The sequence below is a fragment of the Taeniopygia guttata genome, chromosome Z (assembly GCF_048771995.1).
Source record: "Taeniopygia guttata chromosome Z, bTaeGut7.mat, whole genome shotgun sequence".
NCBI classification, from domain to species: domain Eukaryota; kingdom Metazoa; phylum Chordata; class Aves; order Passeriformes; family Estrildidae; genus Taeniopygia; species Taeniopygia guttata.
Genome location: NC_133063.1, coordinates 6,617,139 through 6,637,381, shown reverse-complemented (window position 1 = coordinate 6,637,381; position 20,243 = coordinate 6,617,139). Strand labels below are relative to the sequence as shown.

Below are 20,243 nucleotides of genomic sequence, written 5' to 3'. Positions count from 1 at the left end.
TGGACTATGTTTGGCACTACAGCAATTTTTTTAGGCACTGATCACAGGCAGGTAACCCACCACTCTCCCCCAGACAGGCAGACTGATGAAGACACAGTGCCATCAGCTGGGCATTTGCAGCCACCTGCCCAGAGGTTCCATAAAACCACGCCTTTTGGTGACTACGAGCTTTTTTGTGGCAGACAGCAGTGCATGCAGGGTGTATGCCTGTCATAGGTGAGGAGGGCAAGCCAGTCTGCAGTGCAAAAGCAGGATTAGAAGGTGTTGAGTCCCTTAAGAGGGCAGCAGCTAATTCTTTCTAAGAAGCAGCTTTAGGGAGCCTTTTGTCCTCCATTCTGCGCCTTGCAATCCACCAGCACTTATCTGCTACATGAAGGCAGAGGCATGGCAGCAGCAGTGCCCCTGGCATCAGCAGCAGTGTGTCATGGGACAAAAGCTTTTGCCTGCAATTTGATTTGGGAACCTTCTATAATGAAAGGGGAGGTGCAGGCAGCCAGCTGGATGAACAATATTCCTTAAGCTTTATCAGCTGGGGGTCTGCAACTGACTGTACAGCCCAGCAAAGTGCATAGAGCCCTGGAAGCCTCATTAATTATGCTTCTCTTCCACACTGTAACTGGTCTTTCTACTGGAATGTGCCAGCACATCTCTCCCTGGAGGTGAGAGCTCGTATTTCCTCCTCCCCACTTAACTCCTGCCCCCTGACTGCCCACTAAAAAAATACAGGCAGCAGCAGAGCCTTTTTGCAGGTGTGCTTGCTTTTATGCCATGTGAAAAACCTCCCCTTTTCTGCTCTCTTGCTGCTGCCTCTCAATTTATCTCCTCACTCTGCCTGTCTTCTTTCTGGTCCTGGCTGGCTGTAGGGCTTCTCAAAATCTGGTTTTAAAACATGAAGTGACTTTTGGACTGTGTGGCTCTGGGCCAAGCTTTCACAGGCAGTGGCTGAGAAAATGTACTTATTCACTGCTTTTTGACATGGTCAAAGGTTATTCCAATAGACACTTTGGCATGAAAGGAGCAACTTCAGAAAATGACAAAATTATGTGGTTCGAAGGACTCGGCCTTCATCTCCAGAGGGGGATGACTCCTGAGCAATATACTTTTTTTCCACATAATAGATCTATTTTTTTCCAACAGCTCTCATTAACTCCCTTGACTCTTTTTAATTTGAGTGGTGTATAGGGATTTATCCTACCTATATCAATATATCCTGGGCACTGAAGAATTCCCTCTGTCAGAGATGGGGAAGGAGCAGAAGTTGCGTGGGTGAGGCAGAGAATTAAATTCACTGTAGTTAAGTGAAATTAAAGGCCAAATTCTAATCAGCTGGGTACTTTTGAAACTTACCCAACAGAAACAAGCAGGGCAGCGTCCCAAAGATGTCACAAGCGTGGTGATGCATTTTAATACCAGCACCGTGCTCAGAGCTGCTGTGACACCCTAGAGCTGCACTTCAGACCAGCGGCTGTTCTGTGTCTGTGTCAAACGCCATCATTATGAAATTACAGTTTCCTTTCAACACTGTGGTGTTGGGATTTTTTATATATATATATAAGTTTCCATACTTTCTTTTTTGAACTTGGATTAGTGAACTCTGTGGTTAAGCAAAGACTTAGGGATAGAATGCCCGGGGTTGGAAGGGACCTCAAAGAACCCACGGCAGGACAGCCGAGCCTCACAGTAGTTGCGATCCCACATGACAGCCAGGGTGTGGGCACAGGCTCCCCGCTCCGGGACACCCCAAACCCGAACCAGCAGACCCGCTGCCGGCTCCTGATTCCCAGCAGGCATCCCGAGGCTTGTTCCTGCATCCCGGAGCGCCGCTGCGGGCGAAGGGCGGACTGCACATCCTGTGGGATGTATCCAGACTGCCTTAAATCAGGATGTGCTTTCGTGTAAGATCTTTGTACACTTTCAAGGCTAATCAGCAAGGAAGGATGTGGGAATCCAGGGCTTCCCTCTGGCTGCCCTGGCAGGTCTGGGACCCTGGCAGGGGTCAGGAACCCCCCTGGACAGAGCCCCCAGAGACACTGTCTGTGATCTCTGTCCATGGAGAGGAGTTTTCAATCTTACAGGATGAATTACAAGCTTTGAGTGTTTGATAAGAGTAATAATTAAGTGTGACACGGGTGCAGAAGTAAAATTTTAGGTTTCTAGATTAGGGGTTCAGAGGGGAAAAGACGGAGGAATTGGGTGTGTCTTGTCCTTTTCCTCCTTCTTCATGCCCTCCATGTTTCACTGTGGTGTTGGCATTTTTTCTATTGGTTTAGGCTGGGAACACACTGTTCAACATAGATGACAGATATTGGCACATTATTGTAAATATAGTACACGTAGTTTCTGGTATATAATGTTTGTAACATCCCACTGAGGGCAGAGCCCCACACGCTGCCCTGCAGGACAGAGCTGCGGCAGGGCAGCAGAACATGTTATAGATAAGCAAAAATAAACAACCTTGAAAACAGCACAGACGAATTATGGCTTCTTCTTTGGCAACGGGGCAGAAAGACAGAGACTTTCTACAATCTTGGAATCACCAATACCCACAGATTCCGACAGAAGGAGACCTAATCAGCAGAACAGGGAGCGGCTAGCATAGCCTGGTTCAGGACATCCGGGAACTGGCGGGATTTGAGGATGTAGTGTATCGGGATGTTGGTGTGTGTTGTATACATTGATAACTTGGCAATACGCTCAAGGTCTATGTGTCCTATAGCTTAACTATGTGCATTATAATGCTTAAAATCACGCCTTTTTTGTAGAGCAAAAAAGGTGAGGACCCTCCTCTTCAGCATGCGTAGAACTCACCTGGGGTATGTAGCGTGTGGAAATTTCCCAAGTAATCGTGATAGCGGGGCTGTACTTGGGAAGTCACTGACTCCGAGCTTGTCCGTGTAAATAATGCAGGGGAAAGTCCGGCAGGGCGCGCTCCATCTCTGGGATACACCCGGCTTGCGCAGCGCTGGAATAAACAGACAATAAATACCTCTCTTGAGTGTGAAATTACTGCCTTGTGGAGAGGAATCCGGTTTTGTGGAGATCGTTCTCGCGGCTGGAGAAGGGGAAGTGCATCCTCAGGGTTCAGAAGCACGCACAGGAAAACCCACAAACACACACCTTCCCTTCTGCTCCAGATCAGGATTGTTGTGTTTCCCCAGCTCGCTATGAAAAGCACAGTTATTGAATGCTCCTGGCATTCACTTTTTTTCCTGTTAAAATGGTAAGAAGATAGAGATATGTATTCATAACAACTGGCTTGTTTTGCTTCTGCTCTGAGTAGGTGACTCAGCTTAGTGTTTAGTGTTAAACTGCGACCTTGTGAATTTTGGCTGCCTTCCTGCCTGTCCCCCTCATGCCTCCCTCCAGCACAGCACGCATCTAAGGATGTTTTTTAAGGACTCAATTCAGATGGCAGATTCCACTTTCTTGCAACCATGACTTAAACCAGGAATTTATCAATGCCAGCCACAAGGTTAGTCTGGTTCTTGGCTTTACAGGCAAATTATGGAAAACCCACACACAGGAGACAAGCAGTGAGAGGACAACCCATATTGGATATCCCAACCAATGCAAGGCTTTTTCCCCAAATTTACTGCTGAAAGTTTCCCAGGAAAGAAAATAATCTGGGGTGCTTGTAATCATCTCCTCCAAAAGGCCCCTGATCCCAGTGTCACACCATAGCCTTCTGCTTAGAAAGGAGATGTTCTGGTGCCCTGTCAGTGCCACCACTGGGTACAGTGTTCTTGGGACCCCACAGACATGATCTGAATCTTAACCCATTGGATTTACTGGGGTTTTCCCCCTGATTCTCCTTGTCCTCCCACCAGGGTGGTGAGAGGGTGGAGTGAGTGAGCAGCTGTGTTCAGCAGTGCTCAGTGCTGGCTGTGGTTAAATCACAGTGCCTTGTTATTTTTTGTTCTCAGTATGGAGGCCCACCCTTTTAAACACAGATGAAACAATCATTGGCAAAGCAAAATTGCAAAGAGAACTCCCTCTGGGTTTAATGTTCTCCTACTGCTAGGCAGGACCAAGGGGAAACTTTACTGGGCCCTGCAAATGCAAAATGTCCTTGTGCCCGCCTCTCCCGTCTAGTGGAGCTGTAGAGAGGAAAAGCTCAGGCTTTAAAACCAATCAGGCAAAGAGTTGGTGCAGAGACTGGCCTGATATGTCTGGATGCATTTGGATTTTACCAGTGAGGTAAACAAAAAGCATTGTGAATGACAAATATGGGTGCCCTGTCACAAAATTTTAAAGGGCAGACCATTGTGTAAGTCAAGGTACCTGTCACTGTCTTGCAGTCAGACTTTAAATTAACAAATAATGCAGTTCTAAAATAAAAGATAAATGTTTGAAATAATGGCTCTAAATGGTTCTGAAATCCAGAGGCAAGAACAAGTAATGGGACAGCCCATCCTACACAGACATGGATCCTGGGATTCCCAGGGTAAGGCAAAGGTTGTCATTTACCACCTGGTTGATCAAGAGAAGCCAGTGTTCTTTTTTAATTTCAGCAAAGCTTTTGATACAATATCTCACAGGACCCTTCTGGAGAAAATGTGCAGCCCACAGCTGGATAAACACATCATATGGTGGGTGAGCAGCTGCTCATGGGTCAGGCACAAAGGGCAACAGTGAATGGGGTGACATCAGACTGGTGTGACCTGTCACTAGTGGGGTTCCACAGGGCTCCATCCTTAGCCCTGTGCTCTTCAACATCTTCATAAAACATCTGGACATTTGAAAAGATATTGAGTAAGTTTGTTAGTGATACTAAAATGGAAGGAGCCATTGACTTCCTGTAAGGTAGAGAGGTCCTGCAGAGAGACCTTGACAAATCAGAGGTCTGGGCAATCACCAACTGTGTGAAATTTAACAAGGGAAAGTCCTGGATTTTGCACCTGGGATGGGGCAACCCTGGGTGTGTTTATAGACTGGGAAATGAACTTCTGGTGAGCAGTGCCATGGTAAGGGACCAGGGAGTCCTTGTTGAAGGCAAGCTGAACATGAGCCAGCAGTGCCCTGGCAGCCAGGAAGGCCAGCTCTGCCCTGGGGTGCATCACCTGTCAGGTGTCCTGTCAGGCACAGCATCACCAGCTGGGCAAGAGAGGGGAATATCACACTCTGTTCTGCACTGGGGTAGCCTCACATCAAGTGCTGGGGGCAGTTTTGGGTTATACCGTGTGAAAAAAGCTGTAGAAGAGTGTCCAAAGGGGACCTGTGAGTATTGAGAAGGGTCTAGAGGGAAAGGCCTCCCACAGCAGCTGGGGTTCTTTGCTCACATCAGCCAAGAGAAGAATGCAAATTCCTCATGAGAAGAGAGGAGCAGGCACTGATCTCTTCTCTGTGGAGACCAGTGACAGGACCTGAGGGAATGACCTGAAGTTGTGTCAGGGAGGTTTAGGTTAATAATACCAGGAAAAGATTCTTCACCCAGAGGGTGGCTGGGCACTGGAACAGGCTCCCCAGGGAAGCAGTCACAGCACCAGCCTGACAGAGTTCAAGAAGCATTTGGACAGTGCTCTCAGGTACATGGTGTGATTCTTGGGGTGTCTTGTGCAGGGCCAGGAGCTGGACTCAATCATTGTGGTCCCCTTCCAACTCAGGATACCCTAGGATTCTTTTAGAACTTTAAGAGTCATAAATGTCCCATATATCTAATCTAACCTTGCCTTCTGTCAGTGTGAAACCATTCCCTGTATTTTGTCCCTACATGCCCATGTGAAAATTTACTCTCCACCTTTCTTGTAGGTACTCTTTAGGTACTGGAAAGCTACTCTAAGGTCTCCCTGGAGCCTTCTCTTTTCCATGCTGAAGAACTCAGTTCTCACCTTTTTTCTTCATAGGAGAGCTTTTTCATCCCTCTCACCAGTTTTGTGGCACTCTGCTCTGGACTTGTTGTGGAAGAAGTCTGTGTCAATGAGTGTGATGCTTACTGCTGGTTTTGTGGGGTTTTTGTTCAGATGATGTAGAGGTACCTGGTTACTGCAGAAATAGCCTGGTTAGCCAATGTGGCTTCTACTGAGGGTGGATTCAGACCCCTGGTTCTCTGAGAGGTCAGTTGAGGGACCAGGGACCACTGGTCTACAGTATGGAATTTTGACTTCAGGTGGGAAAGAAATTTTCAAAAGCAGAAATGTGTCTCATTCAAATTAGTTGCAAAGCATCTTCAAAGGTGTTGTACTTGGCAATGGATGTTATCTGTGAAAAGACTTTTCACTGCCTTTAATAAAATCTGAACAAGCCTATCTCCTTCCAAAGACCCAAGGGCAGCACACGTTCCAGGAGTTGATGGCATCACTGCTCTTTATTTCTCACTTCCAATTACTTGTTTCCAGGCAGTCCAGTTGCATCTCTCCTGAGCAATGCAGCTGGCCCAATATCCCTCCTAATATAACAAAAACCTCAGTCAGGGTATAACTGTGTTTTGGAGATGGAGAATGGTATCAATTACTAGCTCTGCATGTTCAATTAATGCACAAGATAAATCAAAAATTTCTGTAGGTTAAGTATTTTTAAATGGATGTATATAAATATATGCATACTTTTTTCATTCAAAAGGATTCACCAAGATTTGTTCCTTTTAAAATTTCTGTTATTTTTGGTTTTAGAATTTTACATCCAACTTCCCATTGCATGTGTAGGCAAGTAAGACAGGCAGTGATGGCACAAGGACTGAGCTGTTGCAGTGGATCTGTAAGTATAGATTCTGATTAACATGGTCCTGCAGCCTCACGTGGTTGTTTCTTAGCTGTAGCCTAGGTTGTGGTCATGACCCTAAACCTTTCTTTTGGGAGTATCTTGCCCAACCCACTTTTTGATTGAAATCTGACTATCTTCAAAACAGACAGTAAAGAAAAAATCACAACATAAAAGAAAAATCTATCCTGTGGGAAGAGTAAAATGACATGTCATCTTATGACTGGCTCATCACAAACACCATCCACTGCTCACATAATAAAGAATTGCACAAATAAATGTAGTTTATATATAAATACATATAGTAGATAAAGTATGTAAGCAGACATAACAAGCAATGTCAATCCTTGCAATAAATACCTGAGAAACATACTTATATGCACACAATAGAGCTGTACAACTCATAAAAATTTGAATCTATAAACTCCCTGTTATCTGTCCTGCATACCCTGGCAGGGAAGACAAGGTTAACCTTGAAAATGCAAGGATAAATTAAAACAAATAAAAACGACTGCCCACCTACCACGGGACTGGAGTCCTCATGTATCTCCAAGCAAAGGCAATTCATAAAGTTTTAAGAGTAATGGTAGAAGAAGGTGGCTCTTCTTCACATGAGGACAAGTGGAGACTTCAGCACAGCCTTTTTTGGCCCTTCATACTTGATAAATTCCTAATTACACTGCTTTGCTTCATTTGAATGGAGCTTATTGTGATTTATTTCTAATATATATTCAGAAATGTAGCCCTGGCCTGCCAACACGAATGGGAATTTCACAGGCTATGGTTCCACTACAAGTCTTTGTTTACTATTGTTGTAGTAAACAGCTGGTTACATTAACAAATCTGTGGCTGAGCCGCTGAGAGCAGCTGGTCTGACCTGGGGAGTGCTGTGACAGTCCCTGGTTTCACCTTTCACCTCCTTTCAAAGGAGGTAAAATCAATCTTAAAAAAAAATCAAAATAAACCTTCAAAATAATAAAAAAAACCCAACCTATTATTTTTAAAAAAAAACCCACCAAAAACAAAACTTAAAAAAATAGTCCCTTTTAGGGGTGAGGAGTAATTGGTGGAAAGCCATATTAAGAAAAAAATCATCCTAATCAAAAGAGACAAACAAATAAGACATTCTCATGCACAAGTGGATATAAGATAAATTGGTCTTGAAGGTTTCCAGCAGTCCACATGTAGGCTCTTTCTAATATGACTTCCAGCCGTGGTTAATTGGGTTTGTGAAAAACAGACACACTGAAAATCATTCTTCTTAACCTCTGACTTGACTCTAGAAGAAAAGCAGAGGCCCAGTGACAATGACAATGAACTGGCATTCCTTGTGGCTCCAAGACAGTATTTTTCACTTGATTTTGCCAGATTTCATTTCTTGTTTGCAGAAAGACATTAGAAGAGGTTTCTAAGAGTATGCAGGGAGTTATTTAATTTTTGCATTACTTGCACTCTGTTATGTTGAGAAGTTCTTGTATTTGGTTTGGGTATTTTTGTTTGGTTTGTTTTGTTTTGCTTTTCCCCCAGACTTGTATAGAAAACTGCATAGAAAAGCCTGACTTCATTAAAGTAACATCAAGGAATCATTTAAATGGAAAATCTCAGGAACCTGTATTCATAATACACTTAAAACAACGAATAGCTTTTTACTAAACTTCGAATATTATCATTGCCAGTTTTTAGGTAATTACCAAGAAAAATTCGTGCTAGCTGTTCAATTTGAAATAGTTTTGCTAATGGTGGAACACTATTGCCACCTGGCAGCTACTCAGTGACTGTGTGAAATGACTGGGTTGTCCAGGTGTGCTTTGTATCACAGGTGTTGCCAAATGAGAGTATGAACTGGCAAACGTGATAGCAGACTGACTGAGCTCAGGAGCTAAAACCAAAATGATCTGGGAATTATCTTGACCAGTATCTTAAATTAGTTGAATGTTTTACTCCTTTAGCTCATAATACTGATTCTGCTTTTAAAGTGCATAAATTATTAGATTAATAATGCCCTAGGCATTAATAAAATACAAACATGCAGTTGGAAATATAACCAAAATCCTGCACAAGCACTGTATATAGACTACAGTTCAATGTTTGTTAATATATGATGTAATATTTAATTACAATATTTTATGTAATTCTCAGTATCTGATTTTTTTGTGTAAAAAATTTCAATGTTAAAATACAGTTGAAGCATTTAGTGGTCATTCTTTTCCACAGCTTGCACCAGAATTAACACAGAAAAACTGTTTGCAAAAACTCATAAATTCAGGCACAAAATTTCTTCCTTTACTTATCAGTTGATATATTGCTGAAATAGAGTTCTCATGAAAACTGTCTTGAAAATACAGTAAGTTCCAGCATTTTCTGGAATTGGACACCTACGCCCTGTTAAAAGGTACTATAAAGTCTTGCAAGAAGAAGATGGTCAGAGAATATAACATTAGAACTCCTGCAAGATGTACTTTCCTTCACTGCACATAGCTGATTGCATTTAAAAATAAAACAACTCCACACTTACATGAGGGAAAACTGGTCTGCTGTGTATTCTACTGTGTATTTCCCTAAATTTGCATGATCTTTTCCAGATGGATAAAATAAGTATTGAATTAACCTAGTTCTTGCCCCATTTGGAGCCCATTTTGCAGAGGTATTTGGTTAGCTATTTCCCAAGGATGACACTTACTTTCTCTTGGTTTTCAGTCTGCTCTGTCACTAATACTGCCACTACTGTCATAATGCACTGAAAAAACATTAAGAATAAGAATAACTAAACTACCTTCACCTAGGGTACATTGACATCTCCCATGGGATATGACATTTCTCAATTTGGGGTGAGGTTATAAAAGAGCAATAATTGCTGCATAATCCATGTAAATTTCCTAATCTTCAGAATCATTGAGTCCAACTCCCTATTCCTTGCAGGCCTATCTAAACCATATGAATAAGAGGATAATGTAAAACTAAACCAATCTAATCTACTGAAAGAAATGACTTCAATAGTATGGAGGAACAACAAAAGCACTTTGAAATCTTGTTTCAGAAGATGTGTGGATGCACTGTCAGTATGTTCAGTCATTTCAGCCACCACAAGGTGGTAGCACTTCTGAACATTACTCATACTGGCTGCCTTCTCTAGTACTTCCATGCTCAGACTTCTATAAAACAGCAGTAGCCTGATTTTTAATCACAGAATGGTTGAGGTTGGAAGGCTCTGGATGTCTTCTGGTCCAATCTCTCAAGTCCAGCAGAAGCACCTAGAGCCACCTACCCAAATGGGTTTTGAGTCTCCTCTCCAAAGAGGAAGACTCAACACCAATCTGAGCAACCTCCACGAGTGTTTGGTCACCCTCAGATAAAAAAAACCCAAACATTTTCCTGATGTTGTTATTGTTAATATTAACATCTTAGTGTTCAGAGTAACCTCCTCTTGAGTAACCTTATGTTTCAGGATGTGCCCATTGCCTCTTATGTTGTCACTGGGCACTGCTGATAATTTCACAGCAGTGATATTATAATTCTGTATAATACTGCACAGTACCTTCTGTACACACTGCGTTCAGGTATTTGTGCACAGTGAGGTGATTCCCCTTGAGATTTTTTTTTTTCCCAGGCTAAACAGCCGAGCTTGTTCAGCTTTTACTCGCAGGAAATAAAGATCTATAAAGATCTTAATGATGGCATGAACTCTCCCCAGTACCCAAAATACTCTCCATGGGCTCACAACTACATTACAGGTTTGGCATTACAGGTGTGGCATTAACAGTGCTGAGGAAAGGGGAAGGAGAAACTCTCTTGGCCTGCTGTCAAGACTTTCCCTAATGCAGCCTGGGACATAATTATTTTCTCATAATAAGGATAATATTAGAGAGCTCCAGGAAGCCCAGAGGAAAGTCTGGTCACTAATCTGGCTTTATTCTTACCATGAAAATATATTACAGTATGCTGTCTACCCATTACTGTTGCCATCATTCCTCACCCTTTTCCTCCATATTCAATTCTTTACCAGCATTTTGTCATCAGAAAAAGTTAAAGAAGAGCACAAGACAACAATTCTGCTCCTGGCTTCTGAAACATTAAAAGCCAGTGGTTTATTCATCTGTATTTGTGAAGAACAAATTATGTCCCACTTCTCTCCACCTGAAAGTGTTTATCCCGAATGTTTTCAAAATGCCTTAGAAGAGAAATGACATCTCTTTTGTTTACAGTTCAGTTCAAAATTGTATTTTAATTTCTGGTTTAAGGAACAAGAGATATGTTAACAAATTCCTCTCCATCAATGATGGGGATACCCAGTATGTTTTTTAAGGCACCAATACTTTTTTTGCTACCTGTACAAATGTCTTGATAAACTAGAGAAGCAGTAAGATGCAAAACATGTAAGGAGCTAAATGCAATAAGAAGGAATTGTATTGACACAAGAGGAAAATAATTTATCAGCAACTTTGTGAATAGAAAGCTGTACTGGGTAGAGTGACCAAATCCAAAGACATGACTTCCAAAGTCAGCACATACAAACCAAGGCTTTTTATTCTCCAGCAGGCTGCATAAAGCAAGCTCCCGCTGAGCTTACCCTGGGTATGAAGCACAGTGGCCAAGATGATTTGATCTGCACAAAACCTGGTTCTTTCTGCAAATCTAAAATCTTCTACAATAGTGTAGAGCACAGAGAGGAACTTAGCTATGTTTGCATTTCTCCATGAAAGTACAAACAAAAATGCTGACAGGTAATTTTAATCACCTCTAGCAGCAACAGTGCATTCCAACCACATAATTAAGGATAGCAGCTGGCTCTGGAAGTGCCAGTCTCTTCCTCCTAATGATAAAGTCTTCAAAATTGAATGTTTTGAATTGCACCTTTATTAGATGTACAGACAACACTGAAGTAAAAGCCCTCAAAATGTACTTCATTTGCACATTGGTCTCCCTTCACTCTCCTCTGGGCCTGCAAAGGAGAATGAACTTTTGTGAGCAGTAGAGCTGCTTCAGCATAGAATAATTTCTGGGTGAAGAGCTCTCAATGCCCAAACAGTGAACCAAACTATACTTTCAAGGTCAGGAGATGTGGGCATTGTGCAACACTTTCATACATAAGTAGAACCTCTTAGACTGCTGAGGAGCTTAGAAATAAATGTTCTTCAAAGTTGTCTCAAAAAAATTTATTGTAGATGTGCCATAAGCTTCTAGCCACTGTATAGCTGTTTGTGGAGTTACTTGAGAACATTCTACTGTATTTCAAAGAAAGCAGTCATCCAGCCATGGTCAGCATTCATAGGAAACCACATTACACACGGTACAGGGGTCGGATGCCTGTGTTGTTCTCACAAGGTGTATGTGTTGGTGAAATAAATATCAGGTATATACTTCATTTACTGTTGAATTTCTTTTAAAGTGAAGACATACCAGATGACTCCTTTTGGCCTCTCCCTACCCTATGTTTTGTATTTTTGTTCAAAAACAGGAGGAATTTTATCTCAGGACTAAAAGTAATCTCCTCTGTATGCATCAATAAGGTCTAGGTGACCTGCCAAAACTCAAGATTCGTTGGGTTATTGTGGTAAGAATAGAAACAGATTGCAGAGTTGGGTATTTTTCCATACACTTTCATCTGCTTCACTGTTCAAAGCCTTCAGTCACCTCCCAGTGTTGATCTTTCTTTCATGTTTTTTCTTTCTCCTTCAGTACTTTCTGTAATGGTATCTGACTTTGTCATCTTGTCTGGTGTTTTTGTATTTTTTCTTTCTTGAATCAGCAAACACCCAGTTCAAAACAGTATTAGCAACGTCTCTTCATTTGTTACCTCAAATTTGATGGCTTTGCTTTCATTTTGCAGCAAGGCATTCAATTTTGAAAATGATATTACTTAAATTTATTTTCCTGAAGGAATTATGTCATGGACTGTACAAAAGTTTTAAACAAATTACAATAGTTGAAACTTAGTGCTTAAGCCAGAGTCAAATCACCATTACAGAAATTAATGCCAAATATTATAGTAAGATTTTTTAGTACTGAAAAGCTTTGAAATATTATAAATATATATAAATAATAGATATTTAAAATTTGGTACCCCTTGTCACAGATGGGTGTGAAACAACAGTAACCTATCAAACAAGAAGACCCTTAAATAAATTGAGGGACTGAATATTTCATATTTAGACCACAATATTTCTAGCAATAGGAAAAACAATTCTATAAGGGGCAAAAAAATCCTTTGCACATTATCAATTTCAATAATAAATAGGGAGGATACTAATTTCTTTATTCAAAGCCTGGATGGCTTTTAGGTGCAAGGACTTCAATCTACTAATAATGCTGAGGGTTTTTTTTGAGGTCTGAAGAAGGAGGGTGATACTTACATGCTTTCACCATGCCAGGAGCAGAAAAAAAAATCACCTCTGGGAAGAAGTTTGGAAGTAATTTTGTTAATATCTGAATATATGAACTACAGCAATATTTAAATAAGTGTCTATACATACCACAAGTGATTCAGTCTATCAGCTTAATGCTGCCTTGTGTTAAGCTTATGCACCAGAAGGACAGAAAGAGATAGCCACAATTTGAATGTAAACAAACTATTTGGCAAAGACACGCTTTGCCATTTTTGTCAAGAAACCTTTAAAATTTATACTTCTAAGATTTAGAGCTTGTTCTCGCCACTAGTCACTTTTACCTACCTCTGTGACACCTCAGTGCTGGTCAGGTTCTGCAGTCTGAATGGGTTTCCTACCCTCAGTATTCCTGCCCCTAGCTAGGTGTCAGAACAGTCCTGCAGCCTCCAGAGAATCCTTGTATTTGGGCTGATGTGCAGCACCACAAATTAATTATTCTACTTTTCCCTGTACATGATTTAACTTGCGCATGAACCATCATTGCCTATGAATAAATCTGTTCTTTTTTTTTTTTTTTTTTTAGTTGAAAAGCAAGTTAAATATTCAAAATGTTCTCTGGGAGATAAACTCAAAGAGAGAATATTACATAAGGGAGGGAAGGCATTAAAAGGAAAACCAGCCCTCCCACTTATTCCTCTAGAAGATACTAAGTAGAAGTTTCTTAATATCCAGTCACAAATATCTGAAATCTTGACAGCTAAGTAGCACAGACACCTGAAAACCTTGCACACCCAGAAACCTGAGATGTTTTTAACCTGTGGAGATATTAGGCAGTGCAGAAGCTCCAAGCCTCAAGCAGGTAAACAAACTACCAGAAAATAGACTAATATTAAAAAAGCCTTTTATTCGGACTTTATTCAGGGACAGCTGGAGGGTGGCACAGCATTTGAAACCCCATTCTATCTGCTGATTTCAAAACATTCTAATGGTTTTATGTGGCACTGCTAATTTTATCTGGCATTGCCAGTGTTCCCTCAGGCCTAAAAACAATTGTTATTCTGTTTTCTTTGCTTGGACTAGATGAACTATAAAATCTTTACACATGTCAAAAAAGTTTGACTTCTTCCTAAGCTTTCTACAAGTAGGGTTTTAATTAAAAGAACAGTTACAGAAATCAAATGAGAATTCTGTTACTGCTGGCATATTATACAATGCTGTTTTAAGTCAAAAGCAGCACAAATACAGGTGGTTTCAAAAGCTTTAAAGAAAAATGGTATCTTAGAAGCAGCAAAATATATTTATATTGAAAAGCAAAAACCTAAAAGGTTCCTTTGCAGCTCATTAAAAAATCATATGCTGTTGTGAAGAGTACCAATAAGGCACATTTTACCATGTGCATCATGATGATTAAACTTTGACAGTCAAAGGATGCTGCTGGGAATATATTCATGTCCTTTGTACACAGTGGAGAGGAATAGGGGTGAGCAAATTTCCGTCCAAGTATTCTGACTTGTTGGTACTTAAATATACTGAAATAGTACAAATAAAAGATTTAAAACTTCTAAAATGAGGGATCTTCCCTTAATTGCAGATGGGCTAATCCCTAACAGATGTAAAGAAACAATTCTAAGTAAAGTGTTTGGTATTTCTTTACTTTACTAAAGCCTCTATTCAAGAATCAATGTATACTATTCTTACAGGTCCTACACATACATAAAATTTTTGAAACTCCTCAATTCAAAGAGAAAGGTTAATGTGAGTTTTAAACTGATCCATGTTTCTTAGTATGCAGACTTAACACTTCAAAAATTAAAAAAATATGGGGATATTTTAAATACTGAAATGTGTTTAATTCTGGATAATGCATGCTTTAGTGTTTGTTTTAACAAATTTTTCATTGTTTTTCCTTGAGCTTCATTTTTGCTTGGAGTACTTGAATTTTATCAAATTCAACGTAATTCAACAAAAACTTCTTTCAAAAGCCTTGAAATAATATATTTAAATTAAACCATCTTGGCATTCTGTATTGTAAATAACTACATACACAGTTATTTTTAAAGGAGATCACCCTGGAATGTGGAGTAATGAATAAAGCAAAGTGTTTATAAAGCCATTCATAACCTTCTAAATACCAGAAATCTGATAGCAACATGGCTTCTGTTACTTTTTTTACTACCCAGGTGTATTGTCAGATTTATTTATCCTCCACGTAGGAATTTTAAAAAAATTCCACAAAACATTTTCTGAAAGCAACACTGTTATCAAGTTTAGAAAGTCTACCAAAAAAATAAAATTTCATTTTTTTTCCTGACCATTATAAAAATAACAATTGCCATATGAAGTTTTGGACCCATTTCATAACAGACACTGATTTTGTCTTCAATATTGTCTGCATCTTAGAGCTCACATATTTCTGCATATGGTGACAGTTATAGCTCTTGAATAAATGTGCTGGAGAAATGTAAATTATGTTCTAAAACAATCTCCAGCATAGGCTGCTTCTTCCTCTAGGACACATAATATCCTACAGTGCTGATTTTAAATTATAAACAGAATTGCAAGGATTTGCAGTACAAAGCTTCCCACATTGACAAAAATTACTACTATTTATTTGTACAAAACAGATTATATAAAACTCTTGCTCTGTATAGAAGCTATTTTTCTATATACTTGTTACTTCCTGTTAGTTGGACAGTTTCATTGTCACTACATATGAACAATACATATGTAGAGTTATGTAGATTACAGATCAAAAACTTCAGTGTTTTTACCTCTGGACATAAAGAAAAAGACACCCAAAACAGTAGTATGGATCTACTTACCTGAATAATAATATCAGGAAAACAAGAAAATAATAATGAGAAAAAACACCAATATTAATATCTATAAACCAAGATTCTAGCCACATTGAGCCAAGAAATTTAAATATACAGTATTGACAAGAACACAATAAATATGAACAGAGTTAGATAATCTTAATGCAAGTATGACTTTCATTACAAAACCCCCTAATAATTTTATAGTTTGACTTGAAGCCTGAGATATTTTTCAGAAAGAAGAGGAACAACTGTACATCAAAGAGGTTAAGGGCTTTCAGAGACAGAGATACTTACACAGCCTTAACGTGGGGTTTGTGAGGAACATGGTAGAGTTGATGATAAGTGACTTATTCTGAGTTTTAGAGACAATAAATGAACATTTGGAGTCTGCCTGTTGGGAGGAGGAAAGGAAATTAATTTTATTTAGCAATAAGTCTGTATTATCTTCTGCCAGACCTATGAAATGGCTCTTCCTTCAGCAGTATTTAGCAATTTCAACTGACAGTATGGTCCATGTAGAAAAACAGTTTAAAAATAAGTGAATTGTTTATTGTGGAACCCTTAAAAGAGACGCATATTAATGGCTGATCCTTTACCTAGATTATATTTAGACATACCTCACGCCTAATTTTTCTGGTTTTGAAACCTCAAGGAGATGATTCTGGAATTTTTACTAAAAATTACTATGGAAACCTTCTTCAAAATACTTCACTAACCACTAGTTTATGCATATGGTATTTGCAAAGCACACAAATGAAATAATTTTGTTATTAAATAAACACAAACAAAGATGGAGCAACCAAAGTGTGAGTACACTCAAAACTCCTTTAGAAAAGGATTTTTAGCAACTTTCAGACACAATCTTTTTAACATTGCAAGGCAAGAGCCCAAAATTAATAATAAGGCACTAAAACCCTTCAGAAAAACTGATGTAAAGAAATACTTTATTCCTGAAGTATATGGGCATAGTAAGACTTCTGAACTTTATTTTCAGGCAAACGAATAGTCAGTATGAAAGTTTGAATAATTCTCAGTCTTTATATATATATATATATATATATATATATATATATAGTGTAAGTATGACATGTTGTTTCTTTCCTTATCACTGCCCTTCCCTGAGTTCTCACAATGCAAAGAGCCTATTGCAGACATTTAGAAAGCAATGTAATGCTGAGGGAGAGGGCACAGGAACGGGGACTGGATGTGCAGCACATCACTGGCCTCTCTGGCCTTCCTACCCTTTGTTTATCTTTGTTTTTTCTTGTCCCCATTGTCAGAAGATGTCTGAAAAAGAAAAAACAAAAAAGGAAAAAAAGGAATAAATTAAAAAAATAAAAAGGTTACCCCCCCACTCCGCCCCCCCCCAGCTCTTGCTGTTTTATCAGGTGAGAGGTCTTCACTGAGCTACTTACAGAAAAGAAAGCATGAGAGAAGAGACTTATTGCTATGCCTAAACCTGTGCTGTCTAGGCAGAATGCTGTCGTCACTGCCATCACAGAGTTTGTGTTTCTTCTGCAGTTTGTGTTTTTTCTTGCTCCAGCTAAGCAATTGTCTGCTTTCATGATTACACAAGCTAGTCAGGCAAAAACTTTCCTGCCTTGGCATAATGTTGCAATTGCAAAAGCAACTTGTAAGGTGATTTCCCCGGGCTGTTAGTTTTCATTTATCATGGTTTGCAGGCAGATGGAAATGTAGGAAAACGTATCAACAAAAATTATTCCAGTGATACCATTTTGGCTGGTCATTTTTGTACATTGTTCCACAATCAGCTGACCTTGAGAAATCTCACAGAATTCCTTTTGCTTTCAGTGGGAAGTAGAGGTCACTACCTTATGTTAAAGCCATTTTCAAAGCTGTTAACATGGTGGTACCTGAGTGAACAGTATTCTAGGGGAGAGAACACAAAATGAGATTATCTTGACATTTATTAGTATCTCACTGTCCACTAACATTTATGGAGCACTTATTGAGACAAGACTACGAGGATGCAAATAGCCAATAGGCCAGTTGTTATTAGGTGGCTGAGGGACTGGTGTACAACACAGGCTACTAATGTAGATTTCAGCAAATCGTTTATAAAAAATGGCCCCTGCACACAGACATACCGTCAACAATTTTTATTTCAACACAATTTCTTTTTCTTGGCATGAAATAATTTTGCAACAAGAGCATTCATATAGATGTAAGAAGTTATTCAACTCCATCCAGATGAAGTTGTTGGCAAGAAAGTGCCTTCTAGAAATAAAAGCATAGCTATTTACTCAGATAATGCTGACTTTAAAAGTGCCTACACTTGCCTTGTGGTTACCATGTTCTTTTTTCTTTTATTACCAGACTAGTATTTGAATATACCTTCATACTTACCTCCTCATTTTTAAGATAACCACTTAATAACACAGACACACCCCAGGCAGTTAGAAAGTAAGAAAACAGCCAATTTGTCTGAAATGTTCATGGCTTAAATCTTACAAACACCATAAAATGACACACACAAAAAATATTTTCTTTGCATGTAGTATAGACTGTATCACATAAATAAAAAGTAAAGTTAATAATAGTAAAGTATGTGATTGAGTCACTTTATTTATTTCTCATTAACTTTCTTCCTACATTTGTTCCCCATTATCCTCTTGAGGTTTATCAGTCAAGGCGATTGAATATGACAGATTTCAGCTGCAGTTCATATGACAAGTTACCTGAATGAACATAAAAGGGTTTTTTTTTTTTTTCAGGAAAAACACTTCTCAGAAAACTGCTGAAGATATGAGGCTCCACCAGCTTCTTAGAACCTGCAAGAATCAGGTAACAGGTAGTGCCATAAATTTGCCCTAATGGCCCTGATCCCCAGCAATCATTTGGGACCACCCGAAAGCTCCAGAGGGTCTAAGTTCAGGGCTGGGCAGCCACACTTACCTGAACTGAGCTGTCCTGCCCTGTGGATGGACATTCTCGTGTTGTTGTCTCTGGTGCTACCTCTGGCCTCATCTCCTGCCCTGGACCTGATCCATTTCCATGTCTGGGACTGCTGGCAGCTCCTATATTGAGGTGCCCCAAATGTTCAGGTGTGGCCAGACTGCCCTCTGGTCAGGGAGGGTGCTTTTGCCTATGTTAGGGGCATCCTCAGCAGCTGTTTTGCACCTCAGGCTGTTGAGTAGCTCTTCTGCTGCTGCTTGGTAACTCTGACTGTGTATAGGAATAGGAAAATGGGTTCTCTCCATCATCTCTCAAAGTAAGCTGCCTTGTGAAGGGGGAAAGGGGAATACCAGAAAAAAAACCCAACAAAACAACAAAACAGAAGCATAAAAGCTTTTCAAACATTGCCTCAAGCATCAGCAGTTATTAGCTATGTTATTAGCACAACAATGCACCAACTCAATCCAGCAAACTTAATACAAGATCACTTTGATTTAAAATCACATTGAACAGGATCTACATAGAAGATGCTTGAGGAATGAGTCTCTTGTGCCAGGAAATAACTGTGGTTTCAGGATTCAGCAATGCTGAAACATGTGCAGAGAAGTACAAGTACCTGTAACTCTTAAGTACTTTAAATTCTTTTCTCCCTCTTCTGCTGTAAGTTGTTTCTTGGGCTTTCAAGAGAGTAATTTTCCTCTCTTCATTTCCACACCACAGAAAAGGAACATGTGAGAAGAAAGCTAAGAAAACGAGTGGAAGTTTTTGCTACTGAATTTAGAGAAGTCAGTATTTTAGCATATAGCCAAATTATATCAAATTATATGGCAAAGTATTTCTGAAAATGTTGTTCCATATAGAAGACCTAGGTTCTTAAAACATAAGAGACAGTATCATAAATGGTAGTACAAGTACAAGGAAGTGCTTCTAGCAAGAAGAGGTCACAGGAATGAACTATTATACCAGTCAACATTGATAATACTATTGCCATGGTCATCAGATAAAATTTCAAATGCAATCAAAGCACAAAACAATGAAAGCACAAATAAGGGGCAGATGTTCTCTGGCATACTGTTTAACTGTGCTGCAAACATGAAAGCTCAGAAAGCAGAGACAAGTTGAAAACTATCTTATGTGTGCCTGAAGGCACAGAAAGCAGACACCCTGTTCTAATCCTTTGAAAGATGAGTACAGCAGCCCTTTCACCTAGAAATTCAGCATGATAATGAAAGCACTGAATATTTCCAACTAGTGCTTACTGAAAACACCCTGATCTGGAAGATGCTTCTTTAAAAAAATGTTATTTTAAATTAAAATTTGTCTCCCTAGCACATGCCCAAAAAGCAGAAGCAAACAATGGTTATGGTAGGCATCTAGCTCATATGTGATTTCTTAGAGACAGTTACAGATTTTTGAATTTTGCTCATGATTTTCATGCCATATCTGCTCCATGCAGTTTTGACACAGGCCAACACACCAGAAAATTTCC

The 20,243-nt window shown here is 39.7% G+C and overlaps 1 protein-coding gene across 1 annotated transcript in view; it reads left to right on the top strand.

Moving 5' to 3' along the window:
• Nucleotides 1–18,643, top strand: part of SLC44A1 (solute carrier family 44 member 1) — a 100,799-nt gene extending 82,156 nt beyond the window's left edge. Inside the window, exon 16 of the mRNA XM_072922691.1 lies at nt 18,574–18,643. Within this exon, the coding sequence (XP_072778792.1) occupies nt 18,574–18,600 (27 nt within the window). The 3' untranslated portion in view covers nt 18,601–18,643. The remainder of the gene's footprint in view (nt 1–18,573) is intronic.
• Nucleotides 18,644–20,243: the final 1,600 nt, after the last annotated feature.